The 23,108-nt window shown below is 46.1% G+C and overlaps 1 protein-coding gene across 4 annotated transcripts in view; it reads right to left on the bottom strand.

Moving 5' to 3' along the window:
- The window catches only part of arap3 (ArfGAP with RhoGAP domain, ankyrin repeat and PH domain 3), a 482,966-nt gene that overhangs the window by 16,090 nt on the left and 443,768 nt on the right, over positions 1 to 23,108 (bottom strand). For all 4 annotated transcript variants that reach the window (XM_078231730.1, XM_078231729.1, XM_078231727.1 and 1 more), the window contains one exon: positions 3,232 to 3,369. In XM_078231730.1, coding sequence (XP_078087856.1) covers positions 3,232 to 3,369 — 138 coding nt within the window. The remainder of the gene's footprint in view (positions 1 to 3,231; positions 3,370 to 23,108) is intronic.

Below are 23,108 nucleotides of genomic sequence, written 5' to 3' on the forward strand. Positions count from 1 at the left end.
TTAAGACAGAGTTGAGGAGGAACTTCTTCTCCCAGAGGGTGGTGAATCTCTGGAATTCTCTGCCCACTGAGGTGGTGGAGGCTACCTCGCTGAATATGTTTAAAGCGCGGATGGATGGATTCCTGATCGGTAAGGGAATTAAGGGTTATGGGGATCAGGCAGGTAAGTGGTACTGATCCACGTCAGATCAGCCATGATCTTATTGAATGGCGGGGCAGGCTTGAGGGGCTAGATGGCCTACTCCTGCTCCTATTTCTTATGTTCTTATGTTCTTATGATGAGTCTGGGAAAGGATGTGCAGATAGTTTGAGTCATGTTGAGATCAAAAAGGAGGTATTGGGGTTCTTGAGAAACATTAAGTTAGACAAGTCCCCAGGGCCTGATGGGATATACCCCAGAATACTGAGAGAGGCAAGGGAGGAAATTGCTGGGGCCTTGAGAGAAATCTTTGTATCCTCACTAGCTACAGGGGAGGTCCCAGAGGACTAGAATAGCCTATGTTGTTCCTTTGTTTCAGAAGGGTAGCAAGAATAATCCAGGTAATTACAGGCCGTTGAGCCTTACATCAGTTTTAGGGAAATAATTGGAGAGGATTCTTCGAGACAGGATTTATTCCCACTTGGAAATAAATGGACGTATTCGTGAGAGGCAACATGGTTTTGTGAAGGGGAGGTCGTGTCTCACGAACTTGATCGAGTTTTTCGAGGAAGTGACGAAGATGATTGATGAGGGTAGGGCAGTGGATGTTGTCTGCATGGATTTCAGTAAGGCCTTTGACAAAGTCCCTCATGGCAGACTGGTGCAGAAGGTGAAGTCGCATGGGATCAGAGATGAGCTGGCAAGGTGGATACAAAACCGACTCGGTCAAAGAAGACAGAGGGTAGCAGTGGAAGGGTGCGTTTTTGAATGGAGGGCTGTGACAAGTGGCATTCCTCAGGGATCAGTGCTGGGACCTTTGTTGTTTGTAATATATATATAAATGATTTGGAGGAAAATGCAACTGGTTTAATTAGTAAGTTTGCGGACGACACAAAGGTTAGTGGGTTTGTGGATAGCGATGAGGACCATCAGAGGATACAGCAGGATATAGGTCGGTTGGAGAGTTGGGTGGAGAGATGGCAGATGGAGTTTAATCCGGACAAATGTGAGGTAATGCATTTTGGAAGGTCTAATACAGATAGGAAATATACAGTAAATGGCAGAACCCTTAAGAGTATTGATAGGTAAAGGGATCTGGGTGTACAGGTACACAGGTCACTGAAAGTGGCAATACAGGTGGAGAAGGTAGTCAAGAAGGCATACGGCATGCTTGCCTTCATCAGCTGGGGCATTGAGTTTAAAAATTGGCAAATCATGTTGCAGCTTTATAGAACCTCAGTTGGGCCTCACTTGGAATATAGTGTTCAATTCTGGTCGCCACACTACCAGAAGGATGTGGAGGCTTTGGAGAGGGTACAGAAATGATTTACATAGAACATAGAACATAGAACAGTACAGCACAGAACAGGCCCTTCGGCCCACGATGTTGTGCCGAGCTTTATCTGAAACCAAGATCAAGCTATCCCACTCCCTATCATCCTGGTGTGCTCCATGTGCCTATCCAATAACCGCTTAAATGTTTCTAAAGTGTCTGACTCCACTATCACTGCAGGCAGTCCATTCCACACCCCAACCACTCTCTGCGTAAAGAACCTACCTCTGATATCCGTCCTGTATCTCCCACCACGAACCCTATAGTTATGCCCCCTTGTAATAGCTCCATCCACCCGAGGATGTTGCCTGGTATGGAGGGCATTAGCTGTGAGGAGAGGTTGGAGAAACTTGGTTTGTTCTCACTGGAACGACGGAGGCTGAGGGGCGACCTGATAGAAGTCGACAAAATTATGAGGGGCATGGACAGAGTGGGTAGTCAGAAGCTTTTTCCCAGGCTGGAAGAGTCAATTACTAGGGGGCACAGGGTAAAGGTGTGAGGGGCAAGGTTTAAAGGAGATGTACGAGGCAGAATGTTTACACAGAGAATAGTGGGTGCCTGGAACCCGGGGGAGGTAGTGGAAGCGAATACGGTAGTGACTTTTAAGGGGCGTCTTGACAAATACATCTTGCTGCCATCAGTGGTGGTGGTGGCAAAGTCAATAGGGTCTTTTAAGAGACTCCTGGATGAGTACATGGAGCTTAATAGGATGGAGGGTTATAGGTAGGTCTAGAAGGTAGGGATGTGTTCGGCACAACTTGTGGGCCGAAGGGCCTGTTTGTGCTGTAGTTTTTCTATGTTCTATGTTCTATGAATAGGATGGGAATAGAAGGTTATGGTACCCGGAAAGGTAGGGGGTTTTAATTAAGTCGGGCAGCATGGTCTTTGTTCTTTGTTTACTTTAACTTTATCTTTAAACATCCCCACTTCTGACCTTATGGTGGAAGAAAGATCATTGATGAAGCAGCTGAAGATGGTTGGGGCTAGGACAATATCCTGAGGGACTCATAGAAAGATAAAAACTAGAAACAGAAGGAGAGCATTTGGCCCTTTGAGCCTGCTCCGCCATTCATTTTGATCATGGCCGATCATCAAATTCAATCTTCTGATCATGCCTTACCCCACATCCCTTGAGTTCTTTAGCCCCAAGTGCGATATCTAATTTCTTCTTGATCATAGAACTTTAAATGATCGTAGAATCCCTACAGTGCAGAAGGAGGCCATTTGCCCATCAAGCCTGCATTGACAACAATCCCACCTATTGCCTAACCCCATGTATTTACCCTACTAACCCCCCTGACACTAAGGGTCACTTTAGCAGTGCCAATCAACCTCACCTGCACATCTTTGGAGTGTGGGAGGAGACCGGAGCACCCGGAGGAAACCCACACAGACACGGGGAGAATGTGCAAACTCCACACAGACAGTGATCTAAGGCTTGAATTGAACCCGGGTCCCTGGCGCTGTGAGGCAGCAGTGCCACCGTGCTACCCCCTTGAAAGCAAACTGAAAATGGATCTATTGTTTGAGTACCACTCTTTTCGATATTCATCTGGTGTATTTGGTGAAATTCATGGGTTAGAAATCTGCTGCATTTTCTTTCGTGATGCAGTTGGCTGAACAAGGTGCAAGGGATATAAGATAAAAGCAAAATATTGCAGAAGCTGGAATCTGAAACAAAAACAGAAAATGCTGGACATAAGCCAACTGCAGCAACATAAAGCACCTAACAGCTGTCACAGAAAGTCATCTTGTTTTACCAGTGTTTGATTTGCTGATACCATGACGGAATTGCTGTCATCTCCATGGATTGGAATGAGTGGCATGGTTCCAAATTTCTGCTTGGATATATCAGATGATGAATGACGTCTTAGAATCGTAGGTCTTAGATCATCATGCTGACAGGAAGGAAAGATTACATGTCAGTGACTAGAATCCAAAAGAACTCCATTGGCTGTAAAACACTTTGGTTCGATACATAAACAAATCATTCTCTTTCCTTTCTCCATCTGAAGCTGAGACTTGAAGCCATTGGTCAGGACAATCTACATTATTTCCCAAAGAGAATGCACTGACTTCTCTCTGAACTTTGTTATTGGCTTGTCCCAGAAAGTTACAATGTCTGGATTCACTTCGAGAAGATCACAGTGGGTTAGCACTGCTCCTTACAGCGTCAGGGACCTGGGTTCGATTCCCGGCTTGGGTCACTGTCTGTGTGGAGTTTGCACGTTCTCCCCGTGTCTGCATGGGTTTCCTCTAGGTACTCCAGTTTCCTCCCACAGTCTGAAAGACGTGCTGGTTAGGTGCATTGACCCGAACAGGCGCCGGACTGTGGCGACTAGGGGAATTTCACAATAACTTTATTGCAGTGTTAATGTAAGCCTTACTTGTGACTAATAAATAAACTTTTTAAAAAAATGATAGAAATACTCAGCACAGAGAATTGGAGGTGAGGTTATAAACACAAAGAAGCAGAAATTGAATAAATACCGTTCATTCTATCCAGTCCACTCTTCCCACATCACAAATAGATGTTTTCCTGAACCTTGCCCAAAGTCATAGAGTTATATAGTATCACAACACAGAAAGAGGCCCTTCAGCCCATCGTGTCTGTGTTAGCTGTCAAGCATTTATCTGCTCTAACCCCCATTTCCAGCACTTGGCCAGTAGCTAGGGCGTTTCAAGTGCTCATCTAAATGCTTCTTAAATGTTGTGAGGGTTCCCGCCTCGACCACCCTTTCAGGCAGTGAGTTCCAGATTCCCACCAACCTCTGGGTGAAAAAAACTTTTCCTCAAATCCCCTCTAAATCTCCTGCCCCCTGATTATTGACCCATCTACTATGGGGAAAGGTTTCTTCCTATCTACTCTTTCTATATCTCTCATCATTTTGTACACCTCAATCAGGTCCCCCCTCCACTTTCTCTGCTCCAAGGAAAACAACCCCACCATATCCAGCCTCTCTTCATAGCTGAAACACTCCAGCCCAGGAAACATCCTGGTGAATCTCCTCTGCATCCTCTCTGGAGCAATCACACCCTATAGTGAGGTGACCAGAATTGCACACAATACTCCAGCTGTAATCTAACCAGCGTTTTCTCCAGCTCCATCAAAACCTCCCTGCCCTTATATTATTTGTCTCGACTAATAAAGGCAGGTATCCCAACCACCTTATCTACCCATCCTGCTGCCTTCAGGGATCTCTGGACATGCACCGCAAGGTCCCTCTGGTTCTCTGTCCTAGCATCCTACCGTTCATTGTATATTCCCTCATCTTGTTAGTCCTCCCAAAATGCATCACCTCACACTTTTCAGGGTTAAATTCCATTTGCCGCTGTTCTGCCCATCTGACCAGCCTGTCTCCATCATCCTGTCATCTAAGCCTTTCCTCCTTGCTATTTACTAATTTTCATGTCATCTGTGAACTTACTGATCATACTCCCACATTCACATCCAGATCAGTAATGTTCACTACAAACAGCAAGGGACCCAGCACTGGTCATAGAATCATGGAATCTCTACAGTGTAGAGAGAGGGCATTCAACCCATCAAGTCTGCATTGATTCTCTGAAAGAGCATCCCACTCAAGCCCTTCCCCTCCGCCCTATCCACATTACACTACACATTTAGCATGGCCAATCCACCTAACCTGCCCATCTTTTGAGTATGGGAGGAAACCCACGCAGACATGGGTAGAATGTGCAAACACCACACAGACAGTGACCTAAGGCTGGAATCGAACCCGGATCCCTGGGTATTGTGATTCCTTAGTGCAGTATGACACCCACACACTCTGCCTCATCCTTTTATTTACAATCCACCTCATCACGAACCTGCGCTCCTACTTTCTCCTTTAACTAAGAAAGATGCGGATTAATCCGGGATAGTCAGCATGGATTCGTGAAGGGCAAGTCGTGCCTCACAAATTTGATAGAATTTTTTGAGGAGGTAACTAAGTGTGTTGATGAAGGTAGGGCAGTTGATGTCATATACATGGATTTTAGTAAGGCGTTTGATAAGGTCCCCCATGGTCGGCTTATGATGAAAGTGAGGAGGTGTGGGATAGAGGGAAAGTTGGCCGATTGGATAGGTAACTGGCTGTCTGATCAAAGACAGAGGGCGGTGGTGGATGGAAAATTTTCGGATTGGAGGCAGGTTGCTAGCGGAGTGCCACAGGGATCAGTGCTTGGTCCTCTGCTCTTTGTGATTTTTATTAATTACTTAGAGGAGGGGGCTGAAGGGTGGATCAGTAAATTTGCTGATGACACCAAGATTGGTGGAGTAGTGGATGAGGTGGAGGGCTGTTGTAGGCTGCAAAGAGACATAGATAGGATGCAAAGCTGGGCTGAAAAATGGCAAATGGAGTTTAACCCTGATAAATGTGAGGTGATACATTTTGGTAGGACTAATTTAAATGTGGATTACAGGGTCAAAGGTAGGGTTCTGAAGACTGTGGAGGAACAGAGAGATCTTGGGGTCCATATCCACAGATCTCTAAAGGTTGCCACTCAAGTGGATAGAGCTGTGAAGAAGGCCTATAGTGTGTTAGCTTTTATTAACAGGGGGTTGGAGTTTAAGAGCTGTGGGGTAATGCTGCAACTGTACAGGACCTTGGTGAGACCACATTTGGAATACTGTGTGCAGTTCTGGTCACCTCACTATAAGAAGGATGTGGAAGCGCTGGAAAGAGTGCAGAGGAGATTTACCAGGATGCTGCCTGGTTTGGAGGGTAGGTCTTATGAGGAAAGGTTGAGGGAGCTAGGGCTGTTCTCTCTGGAGAGGAGGAGGCTGAGGGGAGACTTAATAGAGGTTTATAAAATGATGAAGGGGATAGATAGAGTGAATGTTCAAAGACTATTTCCTCAGGTGGATGGAGCTATTACAAGGGGGCATAACTATAGGGTTCATGGTGGGAGATATAGGAAGGATATCAGAGGTAGGTTCTTTACGCAGAGAGTGTTTGGGGTGTGGAATGGACTGCCTGCAGTGATAGTGGAGTCAGACACTTTAGGAACATTTAAGCGGTTATTGGATAGGCACATGGAGCACACCAGGATGATAGGGAGTGGGATAGCTTGATCTTGGTTTCAGATAAAGCTCGGCACAACATCGTGGGCCGAAGGGCCTGTTCTGTGCTGTACTTTTCTATGTTCTATGTTCTAACTTTGATTTTCTAATTTTTACTGCAACAGAACCCTCATCCTGACTATTTAGTTTAAAGCCCATAGCGTATAAAAAAGAGCAGCTAAAATAAAAACAAGTCCCAGAGAAACAGGAGAAATTATAATGAGGAACGAAGAAATGACAGAGAATCAGAACAAATATTTTGTGTCTGTCTTGATGATAAAAGACAATAATCGACGGAGGATCTGAAAAAGTGAGGAAATTCGGGAAATTAATCAGAGAAGTAAAAGTTTTGGAGAAACATAAGGGACTAAAACCAAATCCCTGGGACCGAAAAGCCAATAATTTTGTGTTCGAAATGAGAGCGAGAGATGAATAAGCGGCAGAGACCTCATCCTGAGTGAGACACAGTCCCAGTGACTACACTTGGATCAAACTGAGAATTGGATGCACAGCAGAAAAAGGAGCTCTTTTGCTTATTAACATTTTTAGAAAGTGCTTTTGTCCTGCTGCAAGAGTAGAGGCTAATTATTCAGTCAGTATTTCAGCTGCTGTGAGACAGGAGGGGATAACAAAAAGACACCTGGATGTCACAGGAAACTGGTAATTGATTGGTTGATAATTGCTCAGTGTAAGGGGCAGTGTGTGAAAACGCATGCCTGGAATAAGTGATAATTGGGGGTCAATATAATAAGGTGATACAAAATCACCTTATTATACTGCTTGCCCAAAGGAGGCAGAGAGTGTGTATAGATGGGTCTTTTTCTAAATGGAGGTCGGTCACCAGTGGTGTGTCCCAGGGATCTGTTCTGGGACCCTTGCTGTTTGTCATTTTCATAAATGACCTGGATGAGGAAGTGGAGGGATGGGTTGGTAAGTTTGCCGATGACACGAAGGTTGGTGGGGTTGTGGATAGTCTGGAGGGATGCCAGAAGTTACAGAGGGACATTGATAGGATGCAAGACTGGGCGGAGAAGTGGCAGATGCACTTCAACCCAGATTAATGCGTAGTGATCCATTTTGGCAGGTCAAATGGGATGAAGGAGTACAATATAAAGGGAAAGACTCTTAATACGGTAGAGGATCAGAAGGACCTTGGGGTCCGGGTCCATAGGACTCTAAAATCGGCCCCGCAGGTGGAGGAGGTGGTTAAGAAGGCGTATGGTGTGCTGGCCTTTATCAATCGAGGGATTGAGTTTAGGAGTCCGGGGATAATGATGCAGCTATATGAGATCCTCATCAGACCCCACTTGGAGTACTGTGCTCAGTTCTGGTCGCCTCATTACAGGAAGGATGTGGAAATGATTGAAAGGGTGCAGAGGAGATTTACAAGGATGTTGCCTGGATTGAGTGGCATGCCTTATGAGGATAGGCTGAGGGAGCTCGGTCTTTTCTCCTTGGAGAGACGTAGGATGAGAGGAGACCTAATAGAGGTATATAAGATGTTGAGAGGCATAGGTCGGGTGGACTCTCAGAGGCTTTTTCCCAGGGTGTAAATGGCTGCTATGAGAGGACACAGGTTTAAGGTGCTGGGGGGTAGGTACAGGGGAAATTTTAGGGGTAAGTCTTTCACACAGAGGGTGGTGGGCAAGTGGAATCGGCTGCCGTCAGTGGTGGTGGAGGCGAACTCAATAGGGTCTTTTAAGAGTCACCTGGATGAGTACATGGGACTTAATAGGCTGGAGGTTTATAGGTAGGCCTAAAAGGTAGGGATATGTTCGGCACAACTTGTGGGGCCGAAGGGCCTGTTTTGTGCTGTAGTTTTTCTATGTTTCTATGTTTCTAAAATAGAACAGAGCTGATGCGAGCAAAATGAAGTTAAGACTTGGCAACTCAGTCAAGTGGAATGCATGTCCTGTAAAATGTACAAAGTCATGGGTGCTACCAGTGTCCTAGACAACCAATTGTGCAGGAAGTGCAGACAGCTGCAGAAACCTGAGCTCTGGGTATCAGAGCTCATAGAAACTTAGAAAATAGGAGAAGGAGTAGCCCATTCAGCCCTTCAAGTCTGCTCCACCATTCATTATGATCACCTAACTCAGTAATCTGATCCAACCTTCCCCTCATATCCTCTGATTCCTTTCACCCTTCACCCCAAGAGTTATATTTAACTCCTTCTTGAAAACAGGCAATATTTTGTTTTCAACTACTTTGCGTGTTAGCGAATTCCACAAATGGGAAGGGCGGCATGGACAAGTTGGGCTGAAGGGCCTGTTTCCATGCTGTAAACCTCTGTGACAGACCACTCTACGGGTGAAAGAATTTCTCCTCATCTGAGCCATAAAAGGTTTAACCCCATGTCGTGAGACTATGACCCCTGACTCTGAACATGCCCACCATCGGGAACATCCTTCCTGCATCTACCCTGTTTAACCCTGTTAGAATTTTATAAGTTTCTATGAGATCCCTTCTCACTCAAATAAACTCAAGCAAGCAAATTCCTAATCAACTCAATCTCTCCTCATACGTCAGTCCAGCCACCCAAGGAATCAGTCTGGTAAACCTTCTCTGCACTCCCTCTATAGCAAGAACATCCTTCCTCAGATAAGCTTTGCGCACCTGATTGAGAGACAGTCTGAGTGATGCATCCAGAGTGGGATTGAAATTTGGTAATTTGGAGCAGTGTGGTAATTAAGGAGGTAAGTGGTAAATCTAATTTTCCAGTTTTTTCAGTTATAAGTGTAGTGGTCTAGTTAGTTGGGAAACAGGAGCTGCCCCCAGCCAAAGAGTGGAGTGGCAGTTATCTGTCAATCACCTGAAGCCTGATTAGAGGCAAAAGGTGTAAATTGCATTCTTCTGTTTGAAGCCTAACTGGTATGAGTCATCTGAACTCTATGTAAGAGAGAGGCATAAGGACGCTCTCAGTCCAGGATGTCTCTGAATGGGCAGAAAGCCCATGTGAAGGGACAGGGTGAATAGCCAGAGGTCGTGGTACATATTAGTACTAACGACATAGGCAGGAAGAGTGACGAGGTCCTGCAGCAGTAGTTTAGGGAGTTAGGTAGAAAGTTAAAAAGCAGGACCTCTCGGGTTGTAACCTCAGGATTATTCCCTGTGCCACGTGCTAGTGTGGCTAGGAATAGGAAGATAATGCAGCTCAGCACGTGGCTAAACAACTGGTGTAGGAGGGAGGGTTTCAGATATCTAGACCATTAGGATCTCTTCTAATGGTCCAGATATCTGGACCTGTACAAGGAGGACGGGTTGCATCTAAACTGGAAAGACATAAATATTCTGGCCGCTAATGTCACACGGGAGGATTTAAACTAGTTTGGCAGGGGGGTGGGAATTAACTGAAGGGGAACCAGAGATTAGGGCCAGTAAGGCTCACAGAAAGAGCAGGCAGGATGTGGTTGCTGATCAAAGTGGGCCTGGTGGACTGAAGTGGATTAGAACATGGAACTATGATGTTGTTGCCATTACAGAGACTTGGTTAAGGGTAGGACAGGATTGGCAGCTTAATGTTCCAGGATCCAGATGTTTCAGGTGGGATAGAGGGGGATGTAAAATGGGTGGGGGATTTGCACTACTGGTTAAGGAGAATATCACAGTTGTACTGCAGGAGGACACCTCGGAGGGCTCATACAGCGAGGCAATATGAGTAGAGCTCAGGAACAGGAAGGGTGTATTCACAATTTTGGGGGTTTACTATAGTCCTCCCAACGGCCAGAGGAAGATAGAGAAGCAGATATGTTGGTAGATTTGGTCAAGGTGTAAAAGTAACAGGATTGTTGTGGTGGGAGATTTTAACTTCCCCTATATTGACTGGGACTCACTTAATGCTAGGGATGTGGATAGAACATAGAACAGTACAGCACAGAACAGGCCCTTTGGCCCACGATGTTGTGCCGAGCTTTATCTAAAACCAAGATCAAGCTATCCCACTCCCTATCATCCTGGTGTGCTCCATGTGTCTATCCAATAACCGCTTAAATGTTCCTAAAGTGTCTGACTCCACTATCACTGCAGGCAGTCTATTCCACACCCCAACCACTCTCTGAGTAAAGAACCTACCTCGGACATCCTTCCTATATCTCCCACCATGAACCCTACAGTTATGCCCCCTTGTAATAGCTCCATCCACCTGAGGAAATAGTCTTTGAACATTCACTCTATCTATCCCCTTCATCATTTTATAAACCTCTATTAAGTCTCCCCTCAACCTCCTCCGCTCCAGAGAGAACAGCCCTAGCTCCCTCAACCTTTCCTCATAAGACCTACCCTCCAAACCAGGCAGCATCCTGGTAAATCTCCTTTGCACTCTTTCCAGCGCTTCCACATCCTTCTTATAGTGAGGTGACCACAACTGCACACAATATTCCAAATGTGGTCTCACCAAGGTCCTGTACAGTTGCAGCATTACCCCATGGCTCTTAAACTCCAACCCCCTGTTAATAAAAGCTAACACACTATCGGCCTTCTTCACAGCTCTATCCACTTGAGTGGCAACCTTCAGAGATCTGTGGATATGGACCCCAAGATCTCTCTGTTCCTCCACAGTTTTCAGAACCCTACCTTTGACCCTGTAATCCACATTTAATTTAGTCCTACCAAAATGAATCACCTCACATTTATCAGGGTTAAACTCCATTTGCCATTTTTCAGCCCAGCTTTGCATCCTATTTATGTCTCTTTGCAGTCTACAACAGCCCTCCACCTCATCCACTACTTCACCAATCTTGGTGTCATCAGCAAATTTACTGATCCACCCTTCAGCCCCTTCCTCTACGTCATTAATAAAAATCACAAATAGCAGAGGACCAAGCACTGATCCCTCTGGCACTCCGCTAGCAACCTGCCTCCAATCCGAAGATTTTCCATTCACCTCCACCCTCTGTCTTCGATCAGATATGATGTGGAGATGCCGGCGTTGGACTGGGGTGAACACAATAAGAGTTTTAACAACACAAGGTTAAAGCCCAACAGGTTTATTTGGTAGCAAATACCATGAGCTTTCGGAGCACTGCTCCTTCGTCATGAAGGAGCAGCACTCCGAAAGCTAATGGTATTTGCTACCAAATAAACCTGTTGGACTTTAACCTGGTGTTGTTAAAACTCTTACTTCGATCAGATAGCCAGTTACCTATCCAATCGGCCAACTTTCCCTTTATCCCACACCTCCTTACTTTCATCATAAGCCGACCATGGGGGACCTTATCAAACGCCTTACTAAAATCCATGTATATGACATCAACTGCCCTACCTTCATCAACACATTTAGTTACCTCCTCAACAAATCCGTGCTGACTATCCCGGATTAATCCGCATCTTTCTAAATGGTCGTAAATCCCATCCCTAAGGACCTTTTCCATCAACTTACCAACCATAGAAGTAAGACTAACCGGTCTATAATTACCAGGGTCATTTCTATTCCCTTTCTTAAACAGAGGAACAACATTCGCCACTCTCCAGTCCTCTGGCACTATCCCCGGGCAAGGTGGTGGAGGGGTGTCTGATATTCGGGTAAGCGTTTTCCAAGGCGGCCTTCGCGACACACGACGGCGCAGAGTCGCTGAGCAGAAACTGATAGCCAAGTTCCGCACACACGAGGACGGCCTCAACCGGAATATTGGGTTCATGTCCCACTATTTGTAACCCCCACAGAGTTTCACTGGCTGTCTTATCTGGAGACAATACACATCTTTTTAGCCTGTCTTGATGCTCTCTCCACTCATGTTGTTTTGTTTCTTAAAGACTTGATTAGTTGTAAGTATTCGCATTCCAACCATTATTCATGTAAATTGAGTTTGTGTCTTTATATGCTCTGTTTGTGAACAGAATTCCCACTCACCTGAAGAAGGGGCTTGCAGCTCCGAAAGCATGTGTGGCTTTTGCTACCAAATAAACCTGTTGGACTTTAACCTGGTGTTGTTAAACTTCTTACTGTGTTTACCCCAGTCCAACGCCGGCATCTCCACATTCTGTGACCAAGCCAGTTTTCCACCCATCTAGCCACCTCCCCCTTTATCCCATGAGATCCAACCTTTTTCACCAGCCTACCATGAGGGACTTTGTCAAACGCTTTACTAAAGTCCATATAGACGACATCCACGGCCCTTCCCTCGTCAACCATTCTGGTCACTTCTTCAAAAAACTCCACCAGGTTAGTGAGGCATGACCTCCCTCTCACATTCCCCAGTACTCCCACTTACTCCCTCTCTCATTCCCCAGTACTAGGTCCAGTATAATAGAACATAGAACATAGAACATAGAACATTACAGCGCAGAACAGGCCCTTCGGCCCACGATGTTGCACCGACCAGTTAAAAAAAAAAACTGTGACCCTCCAACCTAAACCAATTTCTTTTCGTCCATGAACCTATCTACGGATCTCTTAAACGCCCCCAAACTAGGCGCATTTACAACTGATGCTGGCAGGGCATTCCAATCCCTCACCACCCTCTGGGTAAAGAACCTACCCCTGACATCGGTTCTATAACTACCCCCCCTCAATTTGAAGCCATGCCCCCTCGTGCTGGATTTCTCCATCAGAGGAAAAAGGCTATCACTATCCACCCTATCTAAACCTCTAATCATCTTATATGTTTCAATAAGATCCCCTCTTAGCCGCCGCCTTTCCAGCGAAAACAATCCCAAATCCCTCAGCCTCTCCTCATAGGATCTCCCCTCCATACCAGGCAACATCCTGGTAAACCTCCTCTGCACCCTCTCCAAAGCCTCCACATCCTTCCTGTAATGTGGGGACCAGAACTGCACACAGTACTCCAAGTGCGGCCGCACCAGAGTTGTGTACAGTTGCAACATAACGCTACGACTCCTAAATTCAATCCCCCTACCAATAAACGCCAAGACACCATATGCCTTCTTAACAACCTTATCTACTTGATTCCCAACTTTCAGGGATCTATGCACACATACACCTAGATCCCTCTGCTCCTCCACACTATTCAAAGTCCTCCCGTTAGCCCTATACTCAACACATCTGTTATTCCTACCAAAGTGAATTACCTCACACTTCTCCGCATTAAACTCCATCCGCCACCTCTCGGCCCAACTTTGCAACCTGTCTAAGTCTTCCTGCAAACTACGACACCCTTCCTCACTGTCTACCACACCACCGACTTTGGTGTCATCAGCAAATTTGCTAATCCACCCAACTATACCCTCATCCAGATCATTAATAAATATTACAAACAGCAGTGGCCCCAAAACAGATCCCTGAGGTACACCACTTGTAACCGCACTCCATGATGAATATTTACTATCAACCACCACCCTCTGTTTCCTATCCGCTAGCCAATTCCTGATCCAATTTCCTAGATCACCCCCAATCCCATACATCTGCATTTTCTGCAGAAGCCTACCATGGTGAACCTTATCAAACGCCTTACTAAAATCCATATATACCACGTCCACTGCCTTGCCCCCATCCACCTCCTTGGTCACTTTCTCAAAAAACTCAATAAGGTTCGTAAGGCACGACCTACCTGCCACAAAACCATGCTGACTATCACCTATCAATTCATTACTCTCCAAATAACTATAAATCCTATCCCTTATAATTTTTTCCAACATCTTGCCGACAACAGAAGTGAGACTCACCGGTCTATAATTCCCGGGGAAGTCTCTGTTCCCCTTCTTAAACAATGGGACAACATTCGCTAACCTCCAATCTTCTGGTACTATACCAGAGGCCAACGACGACCTGAAGATCAGAGTATAGCCCGTCTCTAGTCGAGCTGTCTACACATTGTTCCAAAGAACCTTCCTGTACGCATTTTACAAATTCCTCCCCATTCAGACTCCCAGCCCTATGCGATTTCCAGTCTATGCCAGGGAAATTGAAGTCTCCCACTACAACAACCCAATTTTTCCTGCACTTATCCATTATCTCCTGACATATCCGTTCTTCCACTTCCCTTGGGCTGTTGGGGGGCCTCTAGTATACCCTCAACATAGTGACTGCGCCCTTCCTGTTTCTGAGCTCCACCCACAGTGACTCGTTACACGACCCCTCTGAATTGTCCTCCCTCTGCACCGCTGTAATGTACTCTGTAACTAAGACTGCTACTCCCCCGCCTCTTTTGGCCCCTCCTCTGTCTCGCCTAAAACACTTGTACCCCGGAATATTCAGCTGCCAGTCCTGTCCTTCTTTCAACCAAGTCTCTGTCAGGTAGTAGTAGAGGCGGGTACAACTTTGTCTTTTAAAAGGCATTTAGACAGTTACATGGGTAAGATGGGTATAGAGGAATATGGGTCAAATGCGGGCAATTGGGGCTAGCTTATTGGTTTAAAAAAAAGGGCGGCACGGCCTGTTTGCATGTTGTAAACCTCTATGACTCTCAGGTCATCTATGTGCGGATCCACAAGACAAGGGTGAGATCCTAAATGAATATTTTTCATCAGTATTTACTGTTGAGAAAAGCATGGATGTTAGGGAACTTTAGGAAATAAATAGTGCTGTCTTGAGGAGTGTACATATAACAGAGAAGATGGTGCTGGAAGTCTTAAAGTGCATCAAGGCAGATAAATCCCCAGGACCTGATGAAGTGTATCCCAGGACATTGTGGGAGGCTAGGAAGGAAATTGCGGGTCCTCTAGCAGAGATATTTGAATAATCGATAGTCACAGGTGAGGTGCCTGATGATTTGAGAGTGGCAAATGTTGTGCCTTTGTTGAAAAAGGGCTGCAGGGAAAAGCCTGGGAACTACAGGCCAGTGAGCCTCATATCTGTGCTGGGTAGGTTGTTGGAAGGTATTTTGAAAGACAGGATCTACAGGTATTTAGAGATGCAAGGACTGATTAGGAACAGTCAGCATGGCTTTAAGAGTGGAAAATCATGTCTCACAAATTTGATTGAGTTTTTTGAAGGGGTAACCAAGAAGGTAGATGAGGGCAGTGCAGTTGATGTTGTCTACATGGAATTTAGCAAGGCCTTTGACAAGGTACCGCATGATAGGTTGTTGCATAAGGTTGAGGTTAAGAGGGCAGCATGGTGGCGCAGTGGTTAGCATTGCTGCCTCACAGCGCCAGGGAGCCAGGTTCCATTCTAGCCTCGGGTCACTGCATGTGGAGTTTGTACTTCCTTCCCGTGTGGGTTTCCTCCCACGGTCCAAAGATGTGCGGGTTAGGTTGATTGGCCAAGCTAAATTGAGCCTACTGTCAGGGGGGCTAGCTAGGGTAAATGAGGGTTGCTGGAGTAGGGCCTGGGTGGGATTGTGGTCAGTACAGATTCGATGGGCCGAATGGCCTCCTTCTGTATTGTAGGGATTCTATGATTCTAAATCTCACGGAATCCAGTGTGAAGCTAAATGGATACAAAATTGGCTTGATGACAGAGGACAGAGGTGGTTGTAGAGGGATGTTTTTCAAACTGGAGACCTGTGATCAGTGGTGTGCCTCAGGGATCAGTGCTGGGTCCACTGTTATTTGTCATTTATATTAATGATTTGGATGAGAATATAGGAGCATGGTTCGTAAGTTTGCAGATGACACCAAGATTGGTGGCATAGTGGACAGTGAAGAAGCTTATCTCCGATTGCAACGGGATCTTGATCAATTGGGCCAGTGGACTGACAAATAGCAGATGGAGTTTAATTTAGATAAATGCTAGGTGATGCATTTTGATAGATTGAACCAGAGCAGGACTTACTCAGTTAATAGTAGGGAGTTGGGGAGAGTTACTGAACAAAGAGACCTAGGGGTACATTTTCATAGCTCCTTGAAAGTGGAATCACAGGTGGACAGAGTGGTGAAGAAGGCATTTGGCATGCTTGGTTTCATTGGTCAGAACATTGAATACAGGAGTTGAGACGTCTTGTTGAAGTTGTACGAGACATTGGGAAGGCCACACTTGGAGTACGGTGTACAATTCTGGTCACCCTATTATAGAAAGGATATTATTAAACTAGAAAGAGTGCAGAAAAGATTTACCAGGATGCTACCGGGACTTGATGAGTTATAAGGAGAGGCTGGATAGACTGGGACTTTTTTCTCTGGAGCGTAGAAGGCTGAGGGGTGATCTTATGGAGGTCTATAAAATAATGAGGGGCATAGATCAGTTAGATAGTCAACATCTTTTCCCAAAGGCAGGGGAGTCCAAAACTAGAGGGCGTGGGTTTCAGGTGAGAGGGGAGAGTTCCAAAAGTGTCCAGAGGGGCAATGTTTTCAGACAAAGGGTGGTGTCTGGAACATAGTAGTAGAGGTGGGTATAATTTTGTCTTTTAAAAAGCATTTAGACAGTTACATGGGTAAGATGGGTGTAGAGGGATCTGGGTCAAATGTGGGCAATTGGGACTAGCTTCGGGGTTTAAAAAAAAAGGGCAGCATGGACAAGTTGGGCTGAAGGGCCTGTTTCCATGCTGTAAACCTCTATGACTCTGTGAGTACTTTGCGTCAATATTCACCAAAGAGAAGGACTTGGTGGATGATGAGTCTGGGGAAGTGTGTGTAGATAATTTGAGTCACGTTGAGATCAAAAAGGAGGAGGTATTGGGGTTCTTGAAAAACATTAAGGTAGACAAGTCCCCAGGGCCTGATGGGATATACCCCAGAATACTGAGAGAGGCAAAGGAGGAATTGCTGGGGCCTTGAGAGAAATCTTTGTATCCTCACGGGCTACAGAGGAGGTCATGATGTGGAGATGCCGGCGTTGGACTGGGGTAATGATGATGGCATGATTTCAACAATTATTTTGTAAATTGAGTTTGTGTCTTTATATGCCCTGTTTGTGAACAGAACTCCCGCTCACCTGATGAAGGAGCAGCGCTCTGAAAGCTTGTGGCTTGTGCTACCAAATAAACCTGTTGGACTTTAACCTGGTGTTGTGAAACTTCTTACTGAACAGGGGAGGTCCCAGAGGACTGGAGAATAGCCAATGTTGTTCCTTTGTTTAAGAAGGGTAGCAAGAATAATCCAGGTAATTACAGGCTGGTGAGCCTGATGTCAGTGGTAGGGAAATTATTGGAGAGGATTCTTCGAGACAGGATTTACTCCCACTTGGAAATACGTGGACGTATTAGTGAGAGGCAACATGGTTTTGTGAAGGGGAGGCTGTGTCTCACTAACTTGATTGAGTTTTTCGAAGAAGTAACAAAGATGATTGATGAGGGTAGGGTCGTGGATGTTGTCTGCATTGACTTCAGTAAGGCCTTTGACAAGGTCCCTCATAAGAACATAAGAAATAGGAGCAGGAGTAGGCCATCTAGCCCCTCGAGCCTGCCCCGCCATTCAATAAGATCATGGCTGATCTGACGTGGATCAGTACCACTTACCCACCTGATCCCCATAACCCTTAATTCCCTTACCGATCAGGAATCCATCCATCCGCGCTTTAAACATATTCAGCGAGGTAGCCTCCACCACCTCAGTGGGCAGAGAATTCCAGAGATTCACCACCCTCTGGGAGAAGAAGTTCCTCCTCAACTCATGGCAGACTGGTACAGAAGGTGAAGTCGCATGGGATCAGAGGTGAGCTGGCAAGATGGATACAGAACTAGCTCAGTCAAAGAAGACAGAGGGCAGCAGTGGAAGGGTGCATTTCTGGATGGTGGGATATGACTAGTGGCGTTCCTCAGGGATCAGTGCTGGGACCTTTGCTGTTTGTAATATATATAAATGATTTGGAGGAAAATGTAACTGGTTTGATTCGTACGTTTGCAGATGACACAAAGGTTGGTGGAATTGTAGATAGCGATGAGGATAGTCAGAAGTGACAGCAGGACATAGGTCGGTTGGTCAGAGAGATGGCAGATGAAGTTTGATTCGGTCAAATGTGAGGTAATGCATTTTGGAAGGTCTAATACAGATAGGAAATATACAGTAAATGGCAGAACCCTTAAGAGTATTGATAGGCAGAGGGATCTGGGTGTACAGCTCCAGGGACCTGGGTTCGATTCCCGGCTTGGGTCACTGTCTGTGTGGAGTTTGCACATTCTCCTCGTGTCTGCGTGGGTTTCCTCCGGATGCTCCGGTTTCCTCCCACAGTCCAAAGGTGTGCGGGTTAGGTTGATTGGCCGTGCTAAAATTGCCCCTTAGTGTCCTGAAATAGGTAGGAAATTAGGGATTAGTGGGTAAATATGTAGGGATATGGGGGTAGGGCCTGGGTGGGATTGTGGTCGGTGCAGACTCGATGGGCCAAATGGCCTCTTTCTGCACTGTAGGGTTTCTATGATTCTATGATTCTACAGGTCACAGAAAGTGGCAACACAGGTGGAGAAGGTAGTCAAGAAGGCATACAGCATGCCTGCCTTCATTCGCCGGGGCTTTGAGTTTAAAAATTGGCAAGTCATGTTGCAGCTTTATAGAACCTTAGTTAGGCCGCACTTGGAATATAGTGTTCAATTCTGGTCGCCACACTACCAGGAGGATGTAGAGGCTTTGGAGAGGGTACAGAAAAGATTTACCAGGATGTTACCTGGAATAGAGGGCAATAGCTTTGAAGGGAGGTTGGAGAAACTTGGTTTGTTCTCACTGGAACGACAAAGGTTGAAGGGTGACCTGATAGAAGTCTACAAGATTATGAGAGGCATGGACAGAGTGGATAGACAGAAGCTTTTTCCCAGGGTGGAAGAGTCAATTATTGGGGGCACGGGTTTAAGGTGCGAGGGGCACGGTTTAAAGGGATATACGAGGCAGCTTTTCATACAGAGGGTGGTTTGTGCCTGGAACTCGCTGCCGGGGGAGGTAGTGGAAGCAGATACGATCGTGACTTTTAAGGGGCGTCTGGACAAACACATGGATAGGATGGGAATAGAGGGATATGGTCTCCGGAAGGACAGGGGGTTTTAGTTCAGTCGGACAGCATGGTCGGTGCAGGCTTGGAGGGCCGAAGGGCCTGTTCCTGTCCTGTAATTTTCTTTGTGTTTTGCTCTCTTTGTTCTCTTATTCTGCATCTGCCCTACATTTTCCCACTCACTCAGCTTGTCCTAATCTGCATCCTCCTCACAGCTCACCTACTCACGCAGCTTTGTGTCATCTGCAAATTTGGAGATATTACATTTTGTTACCTCATCCAAATCATTTATGTTGTGAACAGCTCGTGTCCCAGCAATGATCCCTGCGGTACCCCACCACTCACTGCCTGCCAGTATGTCCATTCATCTCTCATCAATTTTTGCAAATGCACCATAGAAAGCATTCTTTCCAGATGTATCACAGCTTGGTATGGCTGCTGTCCTGCCCAAAACTGCAAGAAACTAAAGAACAAAGAACAATACAGCACAGGAACAGTCTCCTCGGCCCTCCAAGCCTGTGCCGCTCATGTTCCCAACTAGATCATTTGTTTGTCTCCCTCTATTCCCAGTCTGTTCATGTGGCTATCTCGATAAGTCTTAAACGATCCCAGCGTGTCCGCCTCAATCACCTTGCTTGGCAGTGCATTCCAGGCCCCCACCACCCTCTGTGTAAAATACGTCCCCCTGACATCTGTGTTGAACCTTGCCCCCCTCACCTCGAACCTGTGACCCCTTGTGTTCGTCATCTCTGACCTGGGAAAAAGCTTCCCACAGTTCACCCTATCTATGCCCTTCATAATTTTGTACACCTCTATTAGGTCGCCGCTCATCCTCCGTCTTTCCAGGGAGAACATCCCCAGTTTACCCATTCTCTCCTCATAGCTAAGACCCTCCATACCAGGCAACATCCTGGTAAACCTTTTCTGTACTCTCTCCAAAGCCTCCACGTCCTTCTGGTAGTGTGGCGACCAGAACTGGACGCAGTATTCCAAATGTGGCCGAACCAACGTTCTATACAGCTGCAACATCATAAGCCAACTTTTATATTCTATGCCCCGTCCAATAAAGGCAAGCATGCCATATGCCTTCTTCATCACCCTCTCCACCTGTGCTGCCACCTTTAAGGATCTGTGGACTTATACACCCAGGTCCCTCTGTGTGTCTATACTCCTGATGGTTCTGCCATTTATTGTATAGCTCCCCCTTACATTAGATCGACGGAAATGCATCACTTCGCATTTATCTGGATTAAATTCCATCTGCCATTTCTCCACCCAATGTTCCAGCCTATCTATATCCTGCTGCATTCTCTGACAATGTTCATCACTATCCGCAACTCCAGCAATCTTCGTGTCGTCCGCAAACTTACTGATCATACCAGCTACATCTTCCTCCAAATCATTTATATATATCACAAACAGCAGAGGTCCCAGTACAGAGCCCTGCGGAACTCCACAAGTCACAGACCTCCAACCGGAAAATGACCCCTCCACTGCTACCCTCTGTCTTCTATGGCTAAGCTAGTTCTCCACCCATCTAGCAAGCTCATCTTTTTTCCCATGAGATTGAACCTTTTGCACCAGCCTGCCATGAGGGACCTTGTCAAAAGCTTTACTGAAATCCATATAGACGACATCCACGGCCCTTCCTTCGTCAATTGTTTTTGTCACCTCCTCAAAAACTCAACCAAATTTGTGATGCATGACCTCCCTCGTACAAAACCATGCTGTCTATCGTGAATGAGATTATTCAGTTCCAAATGCGCATATATCCTATCTCTAAGAATCTTCAACAATTTCCCTACCACAGACATCAAGCTCACCGCCCTATATTTACCCGGGTTATCCTTGCTACCCTTCTTAAATAATGGGACCACATTTGCTATCCTCCAATCCTCTGGGACCTCACCTGTGAGCAGTGAAGAGACAAAGATTTCTGTTAGAGGCCCAGCAATTTCATCCCTTGCCTCCCTGAGGAGTCTAGGATAGATGCCATTCGGCCCTGGGGATTTGTCTGTCTTAATGTTTCCTAAAAAACCTAACACTTCCTCCCTTGTAATTGAGATTTTTTCTAACGGGTCAACACATCTCTCTCAGACACTACCAGTCAACATGTCCCTCTCCTTTGTGAATACTGATGCAAAGTATTCATTTAGGATCTCACCTACTTCCTTTGGTTCTGAGCATAATTCCCCTCCTTTGTGCCTGAGAGGTCCGATTCTTTCCCTAACAACCCTCTTGTTCCTAACGTATGTGTAAAATGCCTTAGGATTCTCCTTAATCCTGTCTGCCAAGGACATTTCGTGACCCCTTTTTGCCCTTCTATCACCCTGTTTGAGTTATTTTCTACTTTCTCTGTATTCCTCCAGTGCTCCATCTGTTTTTAGCTGCCTGGACCTCATGTATGCCTCTTTTTTCTTTTTGATTAGACCCACAATTTCACTGGTTATCCACGGCTCTTGAATCCTACCTTTCCTATCCTTCCTCTTTACAGGCACATGCCTGTCCTGCAGTCCTATCAACTGCTCCTTAAAAGACTCCCACATGCCAGATGTGGATTTACCCTCGAACAGCCTCTCCCAATCAACAGCCACCAAATCCTGCCTAATCCGGCTGTAGTTAGCCTTCCCCCAATTCAGCACCTTACCCATAGGACAACACTCATCTTTTTCCATCACTATCCTAAAGTTTACAGAATTGTGGTCACTATTTGCCACATGTTCCCCCACTGAAACTTTGATGACCTGACCGGGCTCATTCCCCAGTACTAGGTCCAGTATAGCCCCCTCTCGAGTTGGACTGTCAACATATTGTTCCAAAGAACCTTCCTGTACGAAGTGTTGGAAAGGGTGCAGAGGAGATTTACCACGATGTTGCCTGGTATGGTGGGAAAATTGTATGAGGAAAGGTTGAGGGGCTTGAGGTTGTTTTCGTTAGAGAGAAGAAGGTTAAGAGGTGACTTAATAGAGGTATACAAGATGATCAGAGGATTAGATAGGGTGGATAGTGAGAGCCTTTCTCCTCAGATGGTGATGGCGAGCACGAGGGGACATAGCTTTAAATTGAGGGGTGAGAGATATAGGACAGATGTTCGAGGTAGGTTCTTTACTCAGAGAGTAGTAAGGGTGTGGAATGCCCTGCCTGCAGCAGTAGTGGACTCGTCAACATTAAGAGCATTCAAATGGTTATTGGATAAACATATGGATGATATTGGAATAGTGTAGATTAGAGGGGCTTTAGATTAGTTCCACTGGTCGGCGCAACATTGAGGGCCGAAGGGCCTGTACTGCGCTGTAATGTTCTATGTTCTATGTTCCCCGTCCATGCCCCCAGCCCTCAGCGATTTCCAATCTATACAAGGGAAATTGAAGTCTCCCACTACAACAGCCCTATTTTTTCTGCACCTGTCCAGAATCTCCTGACATATCCGTTGGGAGGCCTGTAGTATACCCCCAGAATCGTAACTGCGCCCTTCCTGTTTCTGAGCTCCACCCACAGTGAGTCGTTACCTGACCCTTCCAAATTGTCCACCCTCTGTACCGCTGTAATATGCTCCCTAACCAGCATTGCTACTCCCCCACCTCTCCTAGCCCCTCCTCTGTCTCGCCGAAAACACTTATACCCCGGAATATTCAGCTGCCAGTCCTGTCCTTTTAACCAAGTCTCCGTCACTGCAACCACATCCAAGTTCCGCGCAAGCATTAAGGCTCTAAGCTCGTCTGTCTTGCCCGTGACGCTCCTTGCATTGAAGCAGATGCACTCCAGACCTCCAGGCCCACTGAGGTCATCCTCCCCCAGAGTGCTCTTCCTCTTAGATAGCC

Source organism: Mustelus asterias, chromosome 16 (assembly GCF_964213995.1).
Source record: "Mustelus asterias chromosome 16, sMusAst1.hap1.1, whole genome shotgun sequence".
Lineage (NCBI taxonomy): Eukaryota > Metazoa > Chordata > Chondrichthyes > Carcharhiniformes > Triakidae > Mustelus > Mustelus asterias.